Raw genomic sequence first — 22,837 nt, 5'->3', positions numbered from 1 at the left:
ATAAATTTGCACTCGTTTTCTAAAAATTTTGAAAAAGAAGTTGGGAAACAAGACATTATAATCCACAACTAATTTCTATTCATAATGAAATAAATAATTACTATTGCACTAAAAATCACAAATTCACACACTTCACTTTGCAATAAACAAAAAAAAAATTAAAATGCGCTGACCTTATATGGCATCTTCTTCTGCTACCTTTTGTAGCAATTTCCCACTTCTTCATGGAACGGATCTACTAAAAATAAAGAAACACAAAATTAGTTTAATTTTTAAATTAGTTGACAATATTAAATGAAATTTAATAAGTGTAATTAAAAAAAAATCAAAAGGTATTGTTGACTTACCCTTTAATCCGGATCCTTGTAGCACAATTGTCTCGACCATTTCTCCAAAGACTTCTTCCATTGGCAGCTGCTAATCACTTAAAATTTTAAAAATCGCGCTCTGCTACTAAATGTCTATTAGGCACTCGAAAATACATCACACTCACTGTGTGTACAGCTTCAACACAATTTTGCACCGAATCAATGAATAAGTAATAATTTATCCGGACAATTATTACAATTCAAGTAGTTCGGACGGGAGCTTGACTAAGACTAACTCGTTATTGTAATATGTAATTTCCTCAAAAACAGCACAAAATCCATTTCGTAACAGATCCGGTGTAAAAGGCTTTTGTTTAGGGCTGCGTAATCCAATTTTAATAAATGATGTCCTTTATTTTAATCCTTTTCCAAATATTGCAATAATAAAGCAAATTTACACAACACTGATCCAAAAATTCTCTTTTTGGTCATACGACACCCTAGAAGTGTACTTTTAGCCTTTATCACACTCTACCTTGGATACTTGTATATTTGATTATCTATACTAAAAAGCGTTGGAAAACTCTTATCTTTTAGAAATTGGGGTGAAATAGATTTTTGTATTAATCAGCGATTAATACACTTGTTTATTAAATAACTATTTTTACACGCATTGAAACTTCCAAACGGGAAGCTTCTTAAAATTTTTAATTTGTTTATTGCCTTATTTTTTAATTTAATTTTTTAAATTTTAATTCAAATTCATAAAAGAAACTCATTCATTATTGATGATTTGGAGAAAAATTGGAATTGGGACTCGACTTTTCAAACTACATAAAAAAACTGTTCCACCACAGTGCATAATTTATTCAAACGCTTACACGAGACAATTTAAACCAAATTTTCGCCGCTTTTTATTCATAAAAAATCACGTCTCTGTTATTAGCATTTTGTACAGGTCGCGTATTATTCAAAATATACCCATTGAAGCCCATCAGTCGTCGGAATTGTCGAATTTGGTGTGCCGAAATAGTCAAAGGCTCCGGTTGAATAATCCACCGGACTCCTTCAGTACACGGAGGATAAGTCAAGGAACCAAGATAGGAAAAATATCGTCGAGTAAACATGGGGGCTACCAAACTGACCGGAACCGGTCTGATGTAATAACTACAGCAAGGGTTTTGTATGTGACGCAAACCGTGTATTATTGTTTCAAGATACGGATTATCGACTTCAGTCACCTGAAAAATAAATAAATAATATTGTGGTTTTTGCAAAAGTGGACGCACTTCAAACATGTAACTAATTATGATAACAGCACAACTTTTGATCGATTTGACCATATCTGTGCACTTGCACGAGCACTTATTATAAGTGACTTGGAGTTCCATGGCGTATCGCCTCATATCAATCATGTGTTCGGAGCCCTCTTCGTCGTTGGGGCCCCACCGGAAACGCATGCTGAAAAGTTTGTACTCGTCGCATAAGGGGCCCCCACAAACCGTTGGTTTCTGGCCACTGGACCAAGTGCTGTAAATCACAACTGGGCCCCAGTGTTACATTCCGAATAACTCACAGGAGTTTGATACCTGTGTAGCCGTCGTTGAGCAGTTTCATGTCTTGGGGGGTGATGTGGTACTCCTCGGTGAAGTCCAGAGGGGCGATGGTCTCAGCAGGGACGACGACAGCGCACACCGAGAGGATGTTGATGGGAGACTGGTTTTCGCCGCGGATTTGGAAGCGGTACTTCCAGGTGTTGGGGCCTGGGGATGAGGGGATGAGGGGTTGAGCTCGGTTTGGGGCTGGAGGAGACTTACCATCGGAGTCGCTGTAGCCGTACGTACAAAGCATTTTTTCGTTAGTGTTACATCGACAAAACCAACTGACGAAAAAGTACAACAAGACCAAAAGGACGAAAATTATGCAAATTTCTATCAAGTAATTTTCCAACATGATTATTTTATTACTGACATTTTAGTTAATTTGTAACGGAAATGACAAGGCGCTGAGTGTGACACCTGCCAAATATTATCAAACAGAAAACTAGATCAAAACTGAAACATTTTTTAAATGTTCAAAATAGAGAAAAATAAGAAAAAGACTTTGAAGGAATTTTTAAACATTTCTTCTCCACAAAATAAAGGTGACAACTCATGATAAGAGCATAACTGCTCTTAAAAAAGAGCATGAAAATGAATTTTTAATTAATATTAATTATTAATAATACACCAAATTCGAAAAGTTCTGGTTCACTCCTCGGTCCAGCAAACTTCTTTTTATACCGCAACTACTTTCGAAATTTCACTGCATTAATATGTTTAAATTTTTCATACTAGCAATTTTTGCTTAACTTTTTATTCCAAGGAGCGATTATTATTTCCTCAGGTATACACTGAGCGGCAAAATTATGGGATAATTTATCTATTAAAACTGAAAATATTTTGTTTTGACAAAAATGCTTGAACAGGTCAATTTTCTTTAAAAAAAATACACAACGTTGAAGAGTTAGTGGGTGATTGACAAAAAAAAACGAAAAAATTAAAAACTTCAAAATTCAACCAAATGCACTTCTAGGTATCTAAGAGTTTTTGATCGCAAAAACGGTTGAAACATAGTGTTCTAGACGTAAAATTAGACGCTGAACACGATGCAATAGGTTAAAATGCTCTACAATAAGTAGCTTTTGAGGTATTGAGTAATAAAATCAATAACAAGGCTAGAAGCATAAGCACTATGTCCAATTCTGACCAAAAAATCAAAAATGTTTGATTCTTATAAAAAAAAACTGGTACTATATGTAAAATTAACCAGGCGTATGTCTGTACAAACCGTTTTGACCTAGGATTCATAATTTTTGTGATATGACTTTTTTATATAAAAAAAACTAAAAGTGGCTCTGTACCCGGAACTATAACCCGAAGTGACTTCAAGTTTGCGCCATTAAATAGATACTTTAAAACAAATTTTCAAGTTTCTCTGCTTTTTGCTCTAAGTCTTATAGTTGCGTAAAAAAAACGCATTTAAAGTTTCACAATTTTGAATTTTTTTTCTCTTTGAACGACGATTACGGCGAAACTAGAGGAGAGGCTATTCAAAAATGTTTACTCGTTTTTCTATTGTTAATTCCGGCTAAAATATATTGAAAACGGTTTATTGTACCAGAAGTATGTAAAATACCGGGGAGTCGAGAAAACCGCAAAATTCATGACAGTTTCAAAGTTATTTTTTTATAAGATAAGAAAGTAAAAGTATTTTCCAACGGTACAAAAGATAAGAAAGTTATCCAGAGTAATTTCAAATGTATTAGCTGATATTCGCTCTGGGTATCGAAAATCGACGAAAATTTTGACAAAAATCGAAAAAATGAAAAACTTCAAAATGAAACCACTCCTGAAGGTCCAAGAGACTTAAAAAAGTGCAAAAACGTTGTGAAAGACGCAGAAATGTGTACTTATAAAATTTTATAGGGTCAAGTTAAAAAAAAAGACTTTTTGAGGTGAGTTAGAAGTTTAGAGATATTGAGTAATAATGTAATAAACTAATGATAAGGCTACAAGCAAAGTGTCTATATACTCAATTGTGACCAAAAAGTCAAAACGAACACCTTTTTATGCAATTTTTTATGCCGACGAGTAAAATTTTGTGACCACCAGCAATTTTTTGCCCAATTAAAATTACAGTAATTGTCGATCTAATTATTATTATTTAAGGTTTATAAAGACACAAATTATAAAAATTGTCTTTATTGCAATAAAGAACTAAACCAGAATAAAAAATAAATACATCACAAAGGGCAGCACTAAATTATCAACTTGATCGGTTTTCGCCTCAACAATCGAGGTAATGACTATTGCGGAAACAGTCTTCACGTATTGTACTGGAGTTACGAGTTTTACATAATCTGAAAATTGTGCTTCAATAAATTTCAATAGAAACTTATGAAATCACAAACCTAAATAAACGAAGGCAAATACGAAAAAAAGCTGGCTCAAAATACACGCAAGTGTCCCTTCTATAGTCTTCCTGGAACCTAAATCAAAAATAAATAGCCCCCCAAAATTTTTTTTATTTTATACCCGGCCAATGAAATTTGCCAAACTTCGAACCAACGACACTCGCAGCCGTATCACCGATCCCAATCGTCAATAAACCACTCATCAAAGGCAACAAATTGAAAATCGCCGAATTTGTGACATCACAAGGCGATGGGTGGATCCACAAAGGGAGAGCACACCCGGCTAGGAGATACATAGGAGTGAAAGCTATTATTCCGGTATCTTTTTCATCACAAAACACAACAAGGCCGTTTTGCAAAACCTCGGCCAAGGGTGGCATGTTTAACACCCTTAAAACCTAAAATAATAACTACTGATTTGTCTTCTTTGCTTTATTTTGTTACCTCCAACATGAAAAAAATTCCAAGGATAACACCACTGGCTAAATAGAGAAAAGAACAATTGTATAAAAGGCCGGGGATGAAAACTGCGACAGTTAACAAATGGAAGATTTTTCGTACGGCAGTTGAAGCTTTCTGGGCCTTTTTTATTCGGAGATTTACGGCCAAAATGGCAACAAGACTGAAAAAAATCCAGTAAACGACAACTTTATTCTGAAAAAAATCTCATCAATTTTTATCAAAAAGGGAGAATTGTTTTACCGCAAAAACGTCGTCCCAGATTAAATTTAAAATCCACAATAACGGATTTATTCGCATTAAAAATTGCAAAGGTAATAAAACGATTAAAATAAAACTTCCTACGGTGAGAGTGTAGAACTTAAAACTGCTTGTTATTCTAAATTTGTACGAAATGAAAATTATTGCCGATATTGCAAATAAGCCGAGCTATAAATATGTACAAAAAAATAATAAAAAAATTGGCCAAGAAATAAGAATACCTGAATTGTGAGAGTCGACATTTGCACAACATTATTGGCGGGTTTTCTCACCCATTGCCAAATATTAACTGACGTGAAATACAGCAAAAGAGTATAACTTTGGGTACAAACCGCAGCTTCGCCTAAAGTGAAACATTTTGGCAATTTTTGTAAAACAAATAAATACAGTTTTTGGTACAAAAACGTCGCTGCAATGGCACTAAAAATTGAAAATAGCCATCCTGAAAAAATAATCTCTAATTGGTGTTCGTAACAATAGACTATTATGATTAAGCTCCTGAGAACTAATTAATCACAATGAAGTACCGCGAATTTATTTATTTACAGTTAAAGCCGTACCTCTGTGAAGACAAATTTTAAACAGAAAAGCCACAACAAGGCAAGTTGTTACAAGCCACAGGTTTAAAAGTTTCAGTCTTGTTCGTGATATTTGGTGGATAAATGTGAAAGACGTTAGAATTAATCCCAATGAAAAAATTGACGATAATTTGTAAGTGGAAGTGGAGATAATTGGATGTTGGGCAACTGAAATAATTAGAGCTGAGGGTAGTAAAAGCATGAGCCAAAACCCTGGACCGGCATTTGGCCTAAAAGTAAGAAATTAACTTTTTTACAAATTTTTTCACCACTTGCCTGGTCTCAATCTTATACTGGTGTAAGAACGCTGCAATGTTGTTGTAATTAAAGATTTTCATTTTTTCTAAATGAGAACACAGCAGGAGATGTTAAAAACGTTTTATTCGCTACTTAAACTTTGACCAGGACTGTAGTACAATGTTCATTTGACAAATAATGCCAATCTGTGACACAAACACTCTTCAAAATCATTCCGGAATAAAAAAATGCGTCTTGAACTTTCGTATTTTGAGTAAATAAAGCGTTAATTGTTAAATAATTTGAATATTTAGTACTTGTATAACCTCAACGTTGACAACGTCATTTTTGACATTTGAACGTCATTTTTGACACATGACGTGTTAAAAAGGCGGTTACAAAAATAAATTCTACTGTAATTTTTTCTTTATTATTTAATTCGCGACACATTAGTTAGGTTGAAAAATAATTAAAAACGCACCAATTCGAGTTAATTCAATTTAAAATTAATGAAAAAATTGAATTAAGTCACTTCGTGCACTTTCGTGAAGCTTCGGCAGACGTCGTTAAGGTGGGTAAACATAACCACACAAAAGTGCTATTTCTTCTTGAAGCCCCAATTTTATCACTTTTACTAGATAAGAGGCAAATGGGCTAAATCAATGTCTTAATTATGTGAGGCGTTTATTCAAATCTGCCAAGATGACTGAACTCAGAGAATCTCGTTTTAAGAGCTACATTGACGAGGAGGAGTTTTCGGTGAGTCTCCCACGTTTGTCGAAATCTCTTTCAGTTTTGAAAATGTTGTAGTCAATCAACCTCACCGACGAACAGAAAACCAAACTCCTTGATGGTAAGTCGATGTTTCTTCTTTTTGTCCACTAATGCGTGGTTTTTGAAGGTGAGACTGTGGTCTGTGAGGCACAAAAAGTGCTGCTCTATGCCCCCCTCAGTGATAGAAAAATGGCAACTTTAGGAGTATTAACAGTCACTACGTTTAAACTGTCTTTTGCTAGTGCTGAAGACCGAGATGGTGACAATTGTTACCAACAAAACTTTTTGCTGGGCCCCAATGACGCTTGCTTGTCTTCCATAGACACGATTTATCAAATTGGTGATAAATCGCGCAAAAAGCTAACACCCGGACAAAACGTGTCCGGGAAAATCAAAGAATTGTTAATTATTTGTAAAGTATTGAAAAACACACTTTAATTTTCCCCACATTTAATTCAATTTTTCAGAATATGAGGTCGTTAGAATTCAGTTTTAAACTTGCGGATAAAGATAGTGGCAAAAACGTGACCAATGCACTCTTACATCACGCTTATCCCAAAAGACACAGTCTGTTGTTTGCTTACGATTACAAGTATGTTATTCAGGGGGGCGCAAATCCCATTAATTGATGGTTTTAGGGAGCCATCAGTTACCTCATTGACAAAAGAAGTCTGCTTGTTTCGTAAACGCGAACATTGGAAAAGAGAACTTGAACGAACTAAATGTAAAAAATGGAAGGCAACTGTTGTTAACGAAAATTTTCACATTTCAACAACTATGATGTCCACTCTAATTGTACCTCAGTCCCTTACGGATGATGCGTTAACGAAGGCAATTGAGCATTTTAGGAATCGCTGTTGTCCAGTTTGGGTAAGAAAGAATTTATCTAGTATTTGTTTTGAACTAATTCAAACACAGGTTTGGGGCACACCTCGAGGGGCCGCTCTAGTCAGAATGGCGGATTTGTTACCCACAATCCAGGACCGCACTCAGGAAAACACCCTCCTGGAGCACATCCGTAAAAGCCACCCTGATAAAAGACAACCCCACATTATCGATCTCACGAAAGAGTGTCCCTCGCCGAAGGAGATTCAAACCAGCTTCCTGAAATTACGCGACCTTTGTGTACCTGAAAACACCCGAATTTTCAAAAGCCAAGATTTCAAATTTTACGGGTTGCTCGACTCGACGAAATGGATGAGTCACGTGTCGACTTGTCTCTCAAAAGCCGTCGAAGCGGTGAGACAGTTACACAACGATACCACTGTAGTATTACAAGAAGGTAAAAAATTTAATTTGTTAAAGAAAATAATTAATACGAGTTTTAGGCAACGGCCAAGACCTCAATTGTGTCATTTCAAGTCTGGCACAACTGATGCTCGACCCGTACTTCCGAACAAAATTCGGATTCCAGTCCTTGATTCAGAAGGATTGGGTCTCAATGGGGCACCCTTTTGCCCACCGTCTGGGCCACATTTTGAGCAAGGAGATCGACCAGTCCCCTGTTTTTCTCCTATTCCTGGACTGTGTTTGGCAAATCGTCCAACAATACCCAACGGCGTTTCAAATCAGCGAGACTTTCTTGACCACAGTGTGGGATTCGGCACACATTTCGATTTTTGATACGTTTTTGTTCAATTGCGAACATGACCGAATCCTTGCCGAGCTTGTGAGTCATTAACGAATTTTAAATTCTTGATTTTGTTTCGTTTTTAGGGGAGTTCGGGGCATAATGCGCTAGTCCTGCGAAGCGTGTGGGACTGGAGTGAGCAATTTTCCGAGAAAGACATCGCACTTTTTTGCAATCCTTTATTCGACGATAGTTTCCGCGAGAGGCTCGAGCCGAGGACTAGTGTGGCCCACTTGGATGTCTGGATGCAGTGTTATTTCCGATGGCTACCGGATTTGGAGATCCGGAATGGGGGAAAGCCCCAAATCGACCTCTGTAACCGATTTATCGTCTCGGAGATTTTCGAACTAAAGGAGAGAATTGACAGTGGCGAGGTGAATGGTAAATCGAGTCGAAACAAAGAGGACATTTTGGAGTTGTTGCGAAAAGTGAACAGTTTTTTTCCGTTTAGTCGAAATAACGGACAAGTAGTGGGGACATTGCCCATTAATAATGTCTTACTTACGGGGGATTTGCTCGATTCGCAGTCCATACTTAACTTAAACAATGATTGAGTGCCTGTTTTTTTACAATACTTCCAGAATAATTTTTTATTAACGGTGATAATTTGTGAGAATAATTTTAAGTTAAGGAACTTGGTAACACCATAGCTTTAATGTTTTCGTTTGTACGTAATTCCAGTTGGAACAAACCAAATAATTTGTTTTATGTATTTTTTATTTATTTCCAACTTTTAATTAATTCCGTAATTAACTTTTTTAATGAGTGTTATTTTTGTTTAATTTATGTCAAAATAAAATGGAAATATCACAGAAAAATCCTCAACTTCGCAAAACATCCAACTCCTCGGGCGTCACGTGAATCCGAAGCTGTTTCTCAATTAACAAGTCTTGAATTTGGGCTAATTCAGCCGGGATGTAAATAGCAGCGTCGATATACAAAGCCTGAAACAACGAAATCAAAATTCCCTACCTTGAGCATAAAAAAAACTTACTTTCAACCACGGACATTCTTCAACGGCGCAAAAGTAAACATTTCTGCACAAAGTTGAGTCAAAATATGCATGAACAAACTGCAAATACAGTCTCCACACCAATCCGCATCTCCTTGTGCACATTTCCGGTCTTGTGATATGGCGGAAGAGGGCCAACATCCGGTTTTTGTGGCTGTCGCTGATCTCATATTTACGACCTATGCAAAAAAAAATCATGTTAATGAGGATTTTGCAGAAATAATAACCCACCTGAAAACGTCTCAATGTACGTTTCCTGCGTCTCAAGCATTTGTTGATTTGCAATCAGCACGAGAAACAGAATCGGAAAAGCGCGCCCCGTTTTTATTAACAAACTTTTCAGTTTCCACCACTGCGACCCTGCACAAGACGTGATACTCTGTTCCTTGGCCAAAACAGCCAACAGGAAAAGATTATTAGGATAAAGTTCGATAGCTCGAGTTAAAACATCGTCCAGTATTTTAAAAACGCCAAAACCGGGGTTTGCCACACAATATTTGAAGAGAACAGCGACGTAAAACTCGTACAAAACTTCCTTTTGCCATAACATTCCTTCACATTTTTCGTCTAAATTTGATAAAATATTTTCAAGGAAAGTGCCACACTGTATAGCCCCCTTGGTCAGGCATAGAAACCACCCGTTACAGATGATCCAATCGGTGAAAAAATTCGGTAAAAACTGATTTGCGACTGGGAGTTTTTGAAGTTCGGTTTCTAATAATTGCAAGGTTACGTGTTTGAATTTGAGGGTTGTTTGGTTGAGGAGATCGTCACTTATTGACTCGATTGGTTTTTCGAGAGCGTAACAAATTAGGTATTTCAAGGCGTCGGAATCTTTGCCCTGATTTAAACAAACCTCAACCAAAGTTCGATGCAAGTGACAATGAGCCGTTTTTTCGGCTGAAAAACTCGCCAAACTTGGTTTGTGAAATGAGAGCGCCGTCTGAATTATGCTTAAACAAGTCTCGGGATTCCCCAATTCGTACTCGATTAAGGCGTACTCGCAATAAAAAATCGTGTTACTCCGATTCTCCTCTTGTTTTAGTAAATTTTTGACATTGGACTTGATTTTTTTGGCCAGCCCTTGTGGCATTTTAAACCGATTTTGTTTTTCCAAAATAATCAACAATTTCTGGAAGCGAAGCCACCACACTGTCATCGCAATCTTGTCATCCCCACTCAAACATTCAGTACAACTTTTCATTGTGGTCAAAACAAAATTCAAATATTCCTCTTGCCCCGGCAAAACTTTCAAATATTGCGGCCCCACTGATAGTCTGTTATCAATAATAAAATTCTTGTTTGTTAAATCAATCGGATACAGGGGTAAAAAAATCGCAATTAGGGATTCGATCGAATCAAGAGCCCATGGCACATAATCCAAGCCCAAATCCTGCATCGTACTATGACGACAAAATAAAATCGGGACTTTCAAAAGTGTCAAAATCGTAGCGATTAGTCGAAATGTATTTTCGGGCATTGTGATTGGATGAATCAACTCCGCTACGTCATCAGGGAAGACCAACCGTTGCGGATCCTCACACTCACCGTCTTCCATCCACGGCAACCAATGACACGCCTCCCTGAGCTTCTCAGTGCGGAGCCACAACTCATGGAGGGGAAGTTGCGAGTTAAACACAACCTCCTCCAATTCTACCAACTGTTTCTCATCAAAACCTGTCCCGATATTGAATTTGTTTTTGTCACTTGGGGATAAATTTAGTTCCAGGTATAGCCGCAAGAGGGTCCAGAGCTGTTCAAATAAGCCGGCTTGTTTCAAAAATAGACCGCATTGATACAGCATTTTTAGAATATTTTCCTCGAGTTGGGCCTTCTCCATTGATGAGTTTCGCCGCAGTTTATGCAAAATTGAGAGACATTTTGTGTACAAGTCGAGGACTGAAGGAGTGTTACAGTGGGACATGGAACACTGAATTGACTCAATGTAACCCTGCCATAAAATAATGTTCCCTTGGTCTTTATCTACCAGATTTTTTAATTGTATTTGTAATTCATCAGAGGGGTAAATACTGACAGCCACGTTTAGTCTCTCCCTCAACAACTCCTCACAATTTTGATTGTGGCTCAAAGCCTTGTCTAAAATCGCCAGTTTTCGCTCAGCTAAGACTCTCAGACCTTTGGCAATACTCCCTTTTCGATACGTCTTCTCAAACTGGTACACCATGTCCTGAAAATTCACATATTCCAGCCATAGTTTGATATCATGGGGGCTCTCAGCCAACTTCTTGTTATACGTGGCCGTCGTCTGCGACAAGTCTTCCTCTTGTTTAAACCCCGCAAAATTCTCATCTTTTTTACTTCCTTCAAGCGAATCACGATTTTTCTCAGTTATTACTTCCTCCTCCCCTTCTTTTTGATCAACAACAAGAAACGACCAGTGGTAATACCGTTTTATTTTCTTGCGTTTACGTCCGGTCCGAGCCCCCGTTACGTGATACCGGACCGAGTAACGCGGTGCTGAGGGCCGGGCTATCGTTTTGACCGTCAAATATTCTTTAGTCCGCACTGTATCAACAATAAAACCCTCTTCTTCCAATTTACTGTCTTCAACAACCGGTTTGTCTTTATGTTTGTGCTTCTTTTTACGTTTCTTTGGCTCGGGACTATCGGCTCGCGGTGATTCCTCCTCGGGGGGCTTCTCCGGGGCTCCGGTCACGTCAATGCTGAAACTGGGGTTTTGGAGCCATTGGGGGCTGTCGCAGGGTTGTTTTTCAGGAGCACTTTCACTAGCGAAAGCCGGAAATAACGACATAATAAACGCAAATCATACGTAAATAAAAACATTCTAACCTCAAAGACAACTGTCACTTGACGCCATTTGCGCGCCAAATTAAAAAAAAAGTTTTATTTTGGGATTGTGACCCGGAATTTGCGTTTTCGGGAAAAAATCAGTCGGGTGTACAATATAAAACGTAATCATTGTTTTAAATATGTACAAACTCGTTAAATTTTAGGACGACAACAATTAAAAATTTCTGAGATTTAAGTAAAAATGTTCATTTTTGGGCAAAATTAATTTTGAGGGGCTTCCTCAAGTTTATTTTCCCCGAGAAAAACGCCATTTCTCGTTGAAGATAGTAATTTAATCAGCTGATCAAAGGTCGCAGAGGTCATCCCAATCACAAGTATTTTATTTTATTTTTAAGAAATAAACTATTGATTTAATTGAGTTCTTAGAATATTTAGATAAGTTCTCGTGATCGTGACACAGCCGAATTCGTAATTGTTTCGTCGAAATTATTTATTTATTCATTAAATACGTCATTTTTTGTATATAAATTTAAGTGAAACCTGTTAAACTGTGTCATTTATTTGTTTGGAAGGAGTATAAAAATGTGTTAACAAAAGTATGCAAGGTCATCCTAGTTTGTGTTTACTTTCGTTACTACCAGTCACTCGAATGCTATCGGTGTTATCTCAAACTCAAGAAAGTGATAATTGTGATCAGTGAATTTACAAAAAAAAAAAAAATGTTTCGTTTACACACAATAAATCTAGTGAAAAAAAAGTGCCGTCAACTGTCCATCGAGGCCGTCCAAAACAAGGGAAAAATTAAGGTTTTTTTCGTTTACTAATCGCCCAAAAGATTATTTTATTTTTACCTACAGGTCAACGATCAGGTAGAAAGTCCACTCACAGACTTATTTGGGAGAAACCACACATACTTGCGAATATCACTCAGCGAACGATGTAATTTACGATGTAAGTTCCAAATTTCTCAAATAGAAAATAAACCAAAAAATGTAGGTCAATATTGTATGCCTGAAGAAGGGGTCAAACTAACCCCGAACGAAAAAATCCTAACATCCGATGAAATCATTAAAATATCTCGACTTTTCGTTAACGAAGGAGTGACAAAAATCAGACTAACGGGGGGTGAGCCCACTGTACGGAGAGATTTGCTAAAAATTATAGGTAAAAAGCCATGAGAAAAGTCACTCAACTCACACAAAACTTACAGAGAGTTTGAAAAAAATTGAGGGACTTGAAACAGTAGCGATGACCACAAATGGCTTAACTTTGACTCGTCAATTGGTTGCCCTACAAAGGGCAGGTTTAGATATAGTTAACATCAGTTTAGACACCCTAAAACGGGACAAGTACGAGTTTATTACGAGACGAAAAGGGTGGGAAAGGGCAATGATGGGAATTGACTTGGCCCTACAGTTGGGGTACGACCCAGTTAAAATTAATTGTGTCGTCATGAAAGGTATTAGAAACTCTTTAATCTGCTGATGTAATCGAGGTTTTAGGGTTTAACGATGATGAAATCCTCGATTTTGTTAATTTTACCAAAGACAAGAATGTCGATATAAGATTTATCGAATATATGCCCTTTACGGGGAATAAATGGGACTTGAGTAAATTAGTGTCATATCAAGATATGTTATCTGTGATAAAAAAACAGTATCCTGATTTATACCCTCTTGAAAACAAACCAAACGATACCTCAAAAGTATACAAGAATAGTAAAAATAAAATAAATTTTATTCATGATTATTTAGGCTTGGAAAGTACCAAAATTTCTAGGACAAGTAGGCTTTATAACATCTATGAGTGAACACTTTTGTGGCTCTTGTAACCGATTAAGAATTACAGCTGATGGAAATTTAAAAGTTTGTTTATTTGGAAACACTGAAGTTTCATTACGAGATGCAATACGGAGTGGTTGCAGTGAAGACGATTTAATCGCTTTAATAAATGCGGCTGTGAAAAGGAAAAAAAAGCAGCATGCAGGTACAAAAAATCGCATTCTGGATCCCTTGCATAAAAATATTATTACAGGCATGCTGAACCTTTCTCAGATGGAAAACAGGCCGATGATTCTAATCGGTGGCTAAAAATTTAATTAAGTTGTTATTTAAGGTAAATAAGATTGAATTTTTCATTTAGAAACGAACTAAAATTAATAATATTTTTTGTTTCAGCTCCCATTTTCGCACGAAACTACTCAACCAAGCTCAGTCACGTGACCTCCGAAGGCAAAGCCACAATGGTGGACATCACCCCGAAACCCGATTCTGTGAGGACGGCCAAAGCTCGAGGCACCGTCCGAATTAATTACCAAACAAGTGATTTGATTCGAGATGTGACTGCGAAAAAAGGCGACGTTTTGACTGTAGCACAACTTGCTGGTATAATGGGTGCGAAAAAAACGTCCCAACTCATTCCCTTGTGTCATAATATTGCAATTAGTAAGGTTGAAGTCAATGTCAAGCTCAATTACGAGAGGAAACATATTGAAATTGAGGCGAGTGTGAGGTCTGTTGGTAAGACTGGTGTTGAGATGGAAGCTTTGACGGCTGTTAGTGTGGCAGCATTGACTGTGTATGATATGTGCAAGTCTGTCAGTCATGATATTGTGATTGGTGATATTTCTCTCGTGAGTAAGAGTGGTGGTAAGAGTGATTTCGGGGAGCCAATCGTATTGAAGACACTCGAAGAGTCTGTTAAGGATACGGAAATACGGGTGGGAGCAATCTGATCATCTATCATTTGTTATTGTTTATTGTTACAAAATTTCGCAAAATAAATAATTACTTACTTAGGGTTTTTTCTGATGAGGTCTTAGAAAAAGGTTATCCTCAGGCATCAAAATTCTAAAAAAAAGAAAAAACCGAAAAAATTCACAATAAAACAAAACGACGTCCACTTAATCTAAATCTCGCCAAACTTACACATTGGCATTTGACGCCATGCCCGGCACCGAAATCGGTGTTAATTTTGCCTCTTCGGGCACTTTCACGGTCAAGGTTGACCTAGGACCGGTCTTCCAAGTGTTATTTTCTTCATCAACGACTGACGCCTCAACGGCCAGCAAATACTGACCGCCTTTAGGAAACGCCAGCAGAAATTGCGCCGTGAAAAAGTCTTTATGGGGGGTCACCGACTGAGTCAACACCGCCACTTGCTCCAAACTCTGCAAAACACATCGTCTAAGAACTGGTCCGAAATTATAGAAAAATAATTTTATCACACCGGAATTTCCAACAGAAAGCACACCTTGTGCCCCCTTGGACTTGCAAAATTTTAACCCAAAATAAATTTATACTGTTAGTAAGTAACTTTTGACGCTCATTTCGGATAAAATAAAACCACTTATATCAGATTTCTACAACAAAAAAAAACTGATAGAAGCGATAAAAAACAAAATAAAAATATTGCCACCAGTCAAAAACCACACTAACAATAATTTTCTTACAGCGTACTGATTATTGTGAGTAAAATAGTGACCACGTTTACACAGTGGTTTTAGGATTTTTGAGTAAACTTCGAAATGCTCTAAATCATGATAATTGCCATAACGAAGGCAATTGTACTTGAGTACAAGTATTGGCAGCTATCACAATTTATAACAAAAGGTAGAAGACTATTTGTTTAAAACTCGAATCAGAACGGGGTATAAACATTGTCAATATTTTACACAAATATGGAAAATTTTGGCTTCACTCTTGACAACTGTCAAAAATTTTTTTGTAGCTTTTTGTGTCAATCAGTAATAATTAAATAACTTTTTTATTATACCTGCATCATAATCCTAAATTAAAACACGCTGCAGCGTGTGTAATTTGGCCTTTATCGCACGCTGAAATTTTAAAGTTGTCTAGGTAACAAGAAATAGTGAAATGTCTGGACCAATTACAACGTGAAAAAATGTGCTTAACAACGTAAACTAGTAACTGTCTCTACGAAAACGATTCACAAACAACCTTTGATAATTTTATTGTGTAAATACACATTTTTTCAATGCTCATAAAAGATCGTAAATGGGCAGGTATAACAAAAATAGCGTATAACACTCGTTTATAAGCGCCTTTAAAACACTTACGACGTTAAAAGCACTCCGCTGACGCGTCGTGCTCTTAAACCCGTCGTGCGTGTTTTAGAGGCTTGCTTATAAACTAGTATTATAATATACTATTATTTTGTTCTCGATTAGAGGCCAAACTAAATTCTTAAGTTTTGTAAAAAAATTGAATTCAGGTATGATATTTTTTCTTCAAAGACCAAGATGTACCTTATCCAAATCCTTGCTTTTGGAATTGTTCTGAATCTGTGAGGTCACAGTGACTATGACTTCTTCGATTTTTCGGAAAAGTCCCGGTTTCATCCCGTGCTGAATCACTCCTTCGACTTTCACAGCCAACTGGGAGTTTGCCTGGACACTTATAAATTCCCCCATGACCCGAGGTTGGGGCGAAATGGCCAACTTAACGCTGGTGCATTGTAAAACTTGGAAGAAATACCGCGGAATTGGTAACGATGCATTCGACAATACTTCACAGATTTTCTTCAACAATTCAATGTGCTACAATTTTGGCATAAGACAAAGAAAAACGAAACAAACTTTAATACCCGGTGCGTTATTGTACTCATTGACGAGCCATCATCGAGTGCGTGCGAAACTGTTAAAGCATTACAACAAGCTTTTGTCAATTGTTGTGACTCTAGACGGGTATCACGTGATCCAAATTCAATCGGATCGTCTCGAATTTTCGAACCGTTGACGCAAATACTTTCCACGCTTTGTTCCACAAGGACACACATTTGTTGCAATCTGGAAAAACACATTAAAAATGATTAACGCATGAGAAAACTTACATTTGCATGTTTTCCAAAGTGGCAGGGTCGGCGTCGAAAGCAGTTTGGTAAAGCTTCCAGTAGAGGTCGCCACAATTTTTAAACTCTTTCACACACTTTCGCAACTGATTTGTAATATATCCGTGTCTTTGATACTCATCTCGCGTATTTTGGACTATAGTAGCGGCAATCGCAGGTGGCGGGACTATACACAGAGTGTTACAAGTATAAATCAGTTGGATCAAACACTGGAGAAACTCGGTCCGAATTCGCATATATTCAGCCTGGAACTGTAGATTATGAGAGGGAGTGCTCGCCGCCTGAAACAATCTGTAATAATTACAAAATCAAAAGTCGGTAAAACAGAAACCTTCAAAGCCGCGATGGCTTTATTGTAATGTATGATCGCTTTCTCCAAGCGATTTACCAAACTATCGTCGGAAGTGAGTAAAAACGACTCCGCTTCCGACATTTCTTTTAAACAAACCAACCAGAAATGGAAATGTTCGGAACTGACTTGTTCCGTCAATTGGTTGAAAATCGCATTGGCGATTTTGTGATGGCCGTATCTAACTGCAGCTCGCGCTATGCAATAATTCGCCCACAGATTGTTGTTTTCAATAACACAGAAAATGGCACTTTCGGTTTCCTCGTTCCAGGTGTAATCAGACAGGCTTTGGAAAACAAGAGTGCAAAGCATGATTTTGATGCGCGTTTGTTGATTCGTTGGCGAGTCAATTTCAGACAATGCACGTAGTAAACTGAGAATATTAGCAAGGAGGGAGAGTAAAGTGTCTGGTTTTAGGCCCCCGATGGCCCCCAAAGTCTCGCAGATGACGATAGTGCAGTCGTCTGAAAGAAAACTGATTTGATTTTGACACACAAATGAAACAACATACTGTGAATATTGTCGAGGCGAGTGCCGAGTAGTTCCACAAATATCTCACAATAGTCTTTCTTCGCTTCACACAGCCGAACAGCACATTTCAGTGCCAACTTCAGCTGTCTTGGATGTTTATCATTTGAGAAAGTTAAAAGCAAAATTAACGTTTCCAACGATGAAACCACTTCATCCGCTCTGTCAGTCTCTAACTTCTCTTTGTAACTAGAATAATTCGACTGTGTTTTGTTCTTCTGTGACAAAAAACTCACCAATAACACAAAAGTTGGGTCAAAATTTGGATAGCTTGCACCGCAACTGTAGGCTGCGACGAATAACAGTGTTTCATGCACAGCTCTCTTAATTTTGAGTTGTTGTCCCGATAATCATGACACATTCGGGGCGACTCAGTCAAGACTTGAATCACACCTAATCAAAAATAATTAATTAGAATGTAAAACTAGTAAATTGGCTTACCTAGGGCCAAAGTTAATAATTGGGGTTGATGCGTGTGTAAAGTAAAATCGATAATATTGTTGGTGGCACCCGGGGGCCACAAATGAGCCCCCGGTTTGGCCAATTGGTATAAAAATTGTAAACATTTCGATTTGACTTCACTACCCAGGTCTTTGCGTAAATATTGCAACAGTAAATTGACCTAAAAAACGGTTTTGAAACTTGGGAGAGACATTTTTGGTTATTACTTGACTAGGGACGTCAACTAAAGTCGCTGTTGCCAACTGTGTAAGTGTGTTCAGAGTGACCAAAACGAAGTCTTTGGCCGGATAACTTGGCAGTAAGTCGATACAGAGCGTCCTCACCATTGCAGCTGTGTTGGTATCATGGTGCATGTATTGCAAAATTGGAATTAATTGTAATTTCATACTGGCGGGCGTAGACTGGCCTTGTATCATATCAGAGACTTTATTGCACATGCTTACGGCAAAAGTTCTACAAATTGTAATTAAATTAAGCGAATTTCGCCCTCTTTTAATTACTTTGATTGGGCTGCAAACTGAATAGCTGCATGAATTGCGGCTTGGACTTCCACATTATCGTGCGAATCCAGACTACTTCTGATACTGTGATGCACCTGCTGCCGCTCTGGGATGATAGCAGCCACAGCCCCAAACGTCCGCAGAGTCACAGCACGCGCAATGGGGTCATTACTGTGAATTACACTGTAAATTCTCCGAACAAACTCATCAACGCTTGAGATTTTATCTAGGTGTTTCTCACTCTGCTGACACACACGCAAAACGCACAGTCGTAAAAAATTGTTACTGAAACATTCATTGTAAGGGAGGTTTTAACACCGGAAAAATGTTACCCCATGCGAAAAACTTCCGCTAATTTCAGTAACGACGCATTGATGAGGATGGGGAAAGGATATTTTTCAAACAGTTTAGGGAAACGTACAATTGCCTCGCACTGTTCGCCCACTTTACCAGACCGAAGGCCTAAAAAAATACTTTCAAAGGGGGCACTTAATTCAACGCTTTCAACCTTTGTCAAGCTCCGTTAAAGCCGAATTGGCGTCTTGTTCAGGTTCTCCGAGACCGTTTTCATTGAAGGCACTCACGCGAACGCCCAACATTTTTAAATTGCTGGAAAAAAGTTAGCCAAAACAAACATAACCTAAAAAACTTAGTCTTACGGTTGGATTAATTGAAGCCCCTCTAATTATAAAGTTGTAAAGTCGTAACAAAATAAATGGGGCATTTTAAATTTATTATTTGTGTTAGAATAGAAAATCAATAATTATTCAAAATCTAGCAAGTTTAGGTTATGCTGCGCGTGCGCATGTGAACTTGATGTGACGTGACTTTTAAAAACAACTCTAACTCACTCAAATAACCTTTATTATTTTTTTATTATTTACAGAAAACGTTATATTTTTACAATTGGGTAAAAATATCGTTCAAATGCTTTTTCTTTGATGGGGCATTTGTAAACAAACTTCCTGGAAATAGATAAAAAGCGTAAAAGTGACTACATTTTGGATGATTTCTTACCTACAAACCGCCTATTGATCGAATTTTGCTCATTAGAAACAATTTTACATTGCTGTATGTCAAATATTTCGAAATCTAAACACCTGAATTTCTCGTCGGCCTCATACAATTTATTTGCACTGGTCGGAAACAGGTAAGGTCGTCCAGAGAATGGGTTTATGAAATCAGCCCAGTATCCACCGTTGCGTAATTTATCACAAACACTTTTGGCAGTAATTAAAAACTAGAATATCAAAATAAGAATTGTGAATTTTCTCAATATGTTGTTTACAGTTTGGGCCATGCGCTCAGTTTCGAGTTCCTTATTCTTCCTCAGTAGTTTCAAGTTCGGTTTCAATGAAATCGTAACCACTGACAATTCGGTACTTTCAAAATCGCGGTATGGAAACAAATCACAGACGCTTTTACGCAAAACGGTTGGACAAGTCTGCACTCTACAAATGATGTCCCCAGTGCCAGAACAAGTACTCTAAAATGAAACAAATTTAATTGGTTTTTAGACAACAGACTGTCCAAAACACCTCGTCTATCTCTTCCATGATAAGTTTATAGGGTGACTTGACAGTTGTGTTGGTATCATACCAACCCATCCCAATATTTCCTCGCAGAATAAACGGAAAGCCATTAGTGGCCGCTAACAACTCGAAATTTGGGTCCAATCGAGCCAATTTCGTCTCATCTGATAAGGAAATGCATTATTGCATCACTTTGCAAATTTCATTTTACTCACTTTTGGTGGCCCGTCTCGAACGGATTGCTACAAAAGGACCTTCACTGTTACTGCTTTTTCTTGAAAATCCACGAACCGTAAATGCAACATTATTATACAAAATTTTATTTATTTGTCTCAATATTGAAATATTTTGGATTGACATATCTTATGAGTTATGACATTGGAACATCTGTTCCAACGCTCTCTAATCAGCAAGTGCAAAGCGACGAAAACTACAGTCGGACAGTTTAATTACAATTAAAAAAGTTAAATAATTCGTTTTTGAGCCAAGAAACTTGCTAAGGTGAGTTTATCAATCAAAATAATGTAAAAATTGCGATTCTAAAAATCAAAATAGTCACACATTTGGCCGTTTTAAAAAAAATCAAAACGTAATTTTGAAATCGTTTTTATCAACAAAAATCGGTAACTGCAAAGTGTCGCAAATTACAGTCGAACAACATAATTTAACAAAAGTTAAATATGATCCATTTCATTTAAATTGACATAACAGTAGGCCATGATTGTGTAAACTGCGCTTTAAATGTGAAAAAGGCTTTACATATTAAGGAACTAAATTTGTCACTAAAAAAAGTGAGGTTAAGATAGTTAAAATTTTATTTTTCAAGAACCCTCTTTCAAAGGTATTCAGAGTTTTTCTCCATAAAAAGTTTCATCCCTTTGTAGGTGTAGTTTTGACACCAAAACATACACTATTTACTTTCTAGAAAATACAGACTTTCGTTGATAATAAGAGGCTTCCAGGAATTTTAAAAGACGTTTTATTCACACCGGAGATGAAACACAATTTATTTTCCGTGAAAGTTGCAGCCAAAAGGGGTTTGGATTTTGTCATTAAAAATGTAGGATAAAATTGTGAATTTTTAAACAATGGTAAAGTTGTTGCGATCGGAGTGGAAAAAGGAAATCTGTACAAAATGAAGCTTCGCGTACTGAAGCCTGAAAAATCGTGTTTTGCCGTGGATAAAATAATTTGGCTTAATTCAAATTGGTATATTTGATTCCATTAACCTAAAATGCCTAAAACAGGAACAAAAAGAAATTGATTATGTTTTCAAACATACCTTAGCGTGTACTTTCAATCTGGGGTTCTGAAGAGAACTACTTTTAATTATAATTTGAAAAAATAGTAGGAATAACGAACAACCAACGAAAACAGTGAAAAAACGAATACAAATGTCAGTCATGTCAGTTAAATAAACCATGTAGGTAAGTGATCAAAGAAAAACAAAAACCCCATCAGTTGTTATATCAGGGATATGCACAGGGCTACAAACTTAAATACGAAATTCCATAGCCACCTATTATGCCAATTTCAATGAAATATACTTTAGTTTGTTTTTGGTTCAAAAAACTTGCTACAACGAGTTTTTCGTCCAAAATCGAATTAAAATTACAGTTCCGAAAGCCAAAATGTCCAAACATTTGATCGTTTCAGAGATATAATTTTAAAATTATTTTTTCGGCGGCAATCTCCCGGATTCCCGGAAAACTCCGAGAATCAGTACCCCTAAAATACCGTCCGAAAAATTCAACTGCGCAAATTATACTGATCTATGGAATACTACTTTCAAGTTATTATTTTATGTATTATTTAAAAAAGTCTAACAATTAAAAACACCAGTCTAACTAAATCTTTAACTCCGGTCAACTCCGGGTTTTCGCAGTTTGATAAATAAGCTAAAGCAGATTATGAGGGTTTTTTCTCTTTCCGTGGGAATTGAAGCTTTTGAATTCTCAAAAAACCTGATTTTTCTCCATGTAAGTATGAGCACGACAAAACTGTTTGGATTATCGATATAAAACCATATATCAGCGCTATCAATGATGGAAATTAAACTTTTTAAATGAAATATAAAAAGTGCTTCACAACGATACCAATTATGAGGGACTGCTATCATTAGTTTCAGAGTTATTGGCCGATATCCGCTCCGGGTACCGGAAATCAAAATTTTTATATTAAGACCAAATGTTTTACGTATTCCTATTTAGGAACCCTAGAAGCTCGAAAAATGCATAAAACGGTCATTAGTAGAATTTAAAAATCTGTTGTTTTCAAAACTAAACTTTCTAAACATTTTTTTTTTCATAACAATTTTTGATTATTTTTTTTTTTAATAATTTACTTTAACACCTAAGATTAGGATTGTGTAAAAAGCAAACAAACCGGTGTCTTTGAAAGGTTTTTCGAATATAAATCAATAAAAATCCAATCAGGTTCGTGTTGTAATTAGATCTCGCGTTTCCAAATCTCAAATACCACTCAAAGGTAATCGCGTGTAGAGTTTGCAATTTACAATGCGAAATCGCAATTATTAATAAATTAGTTTCCGCATAAGAAAAAAGTAAAGAAACGCTTGTTTAGGGCCGAATCCATGCATAAAAGCCTCTAA

General features: G+C 36.9%; 7 protein-coding genes across 9 annotated transcripts; 2 read left to right on the top strand and 5 right to left on the bottom strand.

The window, feature by feature from the left end:
• Positions 1 to 1,160: 1,160 nt before the first annotated feature.
• LOC123007582 (carbonic anhydrase 1-like) lies at positions 1,161 to 2,323 on the bottom strand. Its single transcript, XM_044402963.1, has 4 exons — positions 2,126 to 2,323; positions 1,898 to 2,071; positions 1,598 to 1,851; positions 1,161 to 1,549 (listed from the first exon to the last, which is right to left on the bottom strand). Exons 1-4 carry the CDS (start codon positions 2,259 to 2,261, stop codon positions 1,223 to 1,225), a joined length of 891 nt encoding a protein of 296 aa, XP_044258898.1. The 5' UTR covers positions 2,262 to 2,323; the 3' UTR covers positions 1,161 to 1,222.
• Positions 2,324 to 4,035: 1,712 nt separating this feature from the next.
• On the bottom strand, positions 4,036 to 6,239 carry LOC123008077 (dolichol kinase). Its single transcript, XM_044403673.1, has 8 exons — positions 5,838 to 6,239; positions 5,544 to 5,791; positions 5,205 to 5,425; positions 4,966 to 5,151; positions 4,708 to 4,917; positions 4,385 to 4,661; positions 4,261 to 4,338; positions 4,036 to 4,209 (listed from the first exon to the last, which is right to left on the bottom strand). Exons 1-8 carry the CDS (start codon positions 5,897 to 5,899, stop codon positions 4,067 to 4,069), a joined length of 1,425 nt encoding a protein of 474 aa, XP_044259608.1. The 5' UTR covers positions 5,900 to 6,239; the 3' UTR covers positions 4,036 to 4,066.
• LOC123008076 (myotubularin-related protein 10-B) lies at positions 6,229 to 9,035 on the top strand. The gene is made up of 8 exons (XM_044403672.1): positions 6,229 to 6,557; positions 6,609 to 6,651; positions 6,700 to 6,989; positions 7,040 to 7,164; positions 7,211 to 7,442; positions 7,491 to 7,854; positions 7,901 to 8,241; positions 8,289 to 9,035. The coding sequence occupies exons 1-8, from the start codon at positions 6,501 to 6,503 to the stop codon at positions 8,754 to 8,756; spliced, it is 1,920 nt and encodes a 639-aa protein (XP_044259607.1). The 5' UTR covers positions 6,229 to 6,500; the 3' UTR covers positions 8,757 to 9,035.
• LOC123008075 (nuclear exosome regulator NRDE2) lies at positions 8,905 to 12,382 on the bottom strand. The gene is made up of 3 exons (XM_044403671.1): positions 9,446 to 12,382; positions 9,197 to 9,393; positions 8,905 to 9,146 (listed from the first exon to the last, which is right to left on the bottom strand). Exons 1-3 carry the CDS (start codon positions 11,985 to 11,987, stop codon positions 9,024 to 9,026), a joined length of 2,862 nt encoding a protein of 953 aa, XP_044259606.1. The 5' UTR covers positions 11,988 to 12,382; the 3' UTR covers positions 8,905 to 9,023.
• Positions 12,093 to 14,781, top strand: LOC123008078 (molybdenum cofactor biosynthesis protein 1). 3 transcript variants are annotated; one of them, XM_044403674.1, is made up of 8 exons: positions 12,093 to 12,792; positions 12,844 to 12,937; positions 12,983 to 13,150; positions 13,197 to 13,445; positions 13,489 to 13,691; positions 13,741 to 13,972; positions 14,021 to 14,101; positions 14,164 to 14,302. In XM_044403674.1, exons 1-7 carry the CDS (start codon positions 12,706 to 12,708, stop codon positions 14,074 to 14,076), a joined length of 1,089 nt encoding a protein of 362 aa, XP_044259609.1. In that variant the 5' UTR covers positions 12,093 to 12,705; the 3' UTR covers positions 14,077 to 14,101; positions 14,164 to 14,302. The 3 variants fall into 3 exon arrangements, with proteins under 3 accessions (XP_044259609.1, XP_044259611.1, XP_044259610.1); XM_044403676.1 differs by having other exon boundaries at positions 12,103 to 12,792; positions 13,741 to 14,024; positions 14,111 to 14,781; XM_044403675.1 differs by lacking the exons at positions 12,983 to 13,150; positions 13,197 to 13,445; positions 13,489 to 13,691; positions 13,741 to 13,972; positions 14,021 to 14,101 and having other exon boundaries at positions 12,128 to 12,792; positions 14,164 to 14,781.
• LOC123008074 (integrator complex subunit 7) lies at positions 14,728 to 19,499 on the bottom strand. Its single transcript, XM_044403670.1, has 14 exons — positions 19,354 to 19,499; positions 19,203 to 19,303; positions 19,027 to 19,156; positions 18,695 to 18,979; positions 18,401 to 18,647; positions 18,174 to 18,354; positions 17,969 to 18,125; positions 17,716 to 17,921; positions 17,187 to 17,668; positions 16,838 to 17,136; positions 16,592 to 16,793; positions 16,254 to 16,544; positions 14,914 to 15,155; positions 14,728 to 14,835 (listed from the first exon to the last, which is right to left on the bottom strand). Exons 2-14 carry the CDS (start codon positions 19,291 to 19,293, stop codon positions 14,781 to 14,783), a joined length of 2,868 nt encoding a protein of 955 aa, XP_044259605.1. The 5' UTR covers positions 19,294 to 19,303; positions 19,354 to 19,499; the 3' UTR covers positions 14,728 to 14,780.
• Positions 19,500 to 19,541: 42 nt separating this feature from the next.
• On the bottom strand, positions 19,542 to 20,627 carry LOC123008080 (cobalamin trafficking protein CblD). The gene is made up of 5 exons (XM_044403677.1): positions 20,442 to 20,627; positions 20,233 to 20,390; positions 19,983 to 20,180; positions 19,712 to 19,934; positions 19,542 to 19,659 (listed from the first exon to the last, which is right to left on the bottom strand). Exons 1-5 carry the CDS (start codon positions 20,584 to 20,586, stop codon positions 19,595 to 19,597), a joined length of 789 nt encoding a protein of 262 aa, XP_044259612.1. The 5' UTR covers positions 20,587 to 20,627; the 3' UTR covers positions 19,542 to 19,594.
• Positions 20,628 to 22,837: the final 2,210 nt, after the last annotated feature.

This window comes from Tribolium madens, unplaced genomic scaffold, assembly GCF_015345945.1.
Source record: "Tribolium madens isolate multiple individuals breed KSU strain unplaced genomic scaffold, Tmad_KSU_1.1 Scaffold_3;HRSCAF=73;Tcas5.2_LG2, whole genome shotgun sequence".
Classification (NCBI taxonomy): Eukaryota; Metazoa; Arthropoda; class Insecta; order Coleoptera; family Tenebrionidae; genus Tribolium; species Tribolium madens.
Note: the sequence above shows the minus strand (reverse complement) of the source record. Positions and strands in the feature narration are given on the sequence as shown.

Coding starts and splice junctions, on each gene's coding strand:
- LOC123008077 (XM_044403673.1), bottom strand. CDS start 5,899: ATGAAAATCTTTAATTACAACAACATTGCAGCGTTCTTACACCAGTAT. Junction 5,426..5,543: donor TAAAATTTGTCTTCACAGAG/GTACGGCTTTAA, acceptor TTATTTTTTCAG/GATGGCTATTTTCAATTTTT. Junction 4,210..4,260: donor ATTTGCCTTCGTTTATTTAG/GTTTGTGATTTC, acceptor CACAATTTTCAG/ATTATGTAAAACTCGTAACT.
- LOC123008076 (XM_044403672.1), top strand. CDS start 6,501: ATGACTGAACTCAGAGAATCTCGTTTTAAGAGCTACATTGACGAGGAG. Junction 6,990..7,039: donor AATTGTTAATTATTTGTAAA/GTATTGAAAAAC, acceptor TCAATTTTTCAG/AATATGAGGTCGTTAGAATT. Junction 8,242..8,288: donor ACCGAATCCTTGCCGAGCTT/GTGAGTCATTAA, acceptor TTTCGTTTTTAG/GGGAGTTCGGGGCATAATGC.
- LOC123008078 (XM_044403676.1), top strand. CDS start 12,706: ATGTTTCGTTTACACACAATAAATCTAGTGAAAAAAAAGTGCCGTCAA. Junction 12,938..12,982: donor CGAACGATGTAATTTACGAT/GTAAGTTCCAAA, acceptor CAAAAAATGTAG/GTCAATATTGTATGCCTGAA. Junction 13,692..13,740: donor AACCAAACGATACCTCAAAA/GTATACAAGAAT, acceptor ATGATTATTTAG/GCTTGGAAAGTACCAAAATT.
- LOC123007582 (XM_044402963.1), bottom strand. CDS start 2,261: ATGTTGGAAAATTACTTGATAGAAATTTGCATAATTTTCGTCCTTTTG. Junction 1,852..1,897: donor GCTCAACGACGGCTACACAG/GTATCAAACTCC, acceptor ACTGGGGCCCAG/TTGTGATTTACAGCACTTGG. Junction 1,550..1,597: donor TAATTAGTTACATGTTTGAA/GTGCGTCCACTT, acceptor TTTATTTTTCAG/GTGACTGAAGTCGATAATCC.
- LOC123008080 (XM_044403677.1), bottom strand. CDS start 20,586: ATGTCAATCCAAAATATTTCAATATTGAGACAAATAAATAAAATTTTG. Junction 20,391..20,441: donor TTCGAGACGGGCCACCAAAA/GTGAGTAAAATG, acceptor TTTCCTTATCAG/ATGAGACGAAATTGGCTCGA. Junction 19,935..19,982: donor CTGAGCGCATGGCCCAAACT/GTAAACAACATA, acceptor TTGATATTCTAG/TTTTTAATTACTGCCAAAAG.
- LOC123008075 (XM_044403671.1), bottom strand. CDS start 11,987: ATGTCGTTATTTCCGGCTTTCGCTAGTGAAAGTGCTCCTGAAAAACAA. Junction 9,394..9,445: donor GTACATTGAGACGTTTTCAG/GTGGGTTATTAT, acceptor TTTTTTGCATAG/GTCGTAAATATGAGATCAGC. Junction 9,147..9,196: donor AAGAATGTCCGTGGTTGAAA/GTAAGTTTTTTT, acceptor TCGTTGTTTCAG/GCTTTGTATATCGACGCTGC.
- LOC123008074 (XM_044403670.1), bottom strand. CDS start 19,293: ATGTTGGGCGTTCGCGTGAGTGCCTTCAATGAAAACGGTCTCGGAGAA. Junction 19,157..19,202: donor TTTAACGGAGCTTGACAAAG/GTTGAAAGCGTT, acceptor GTATTTTTTTAG/GCCTTCGGTCTGGTAAAGTG. Junction 17,669..17,715: donor TCGCCTCGACAATATTCACA/GTATGTTGTTTC, acceptor GTTTTCTTTCAG/ACGACTGCACTATCGTCATC.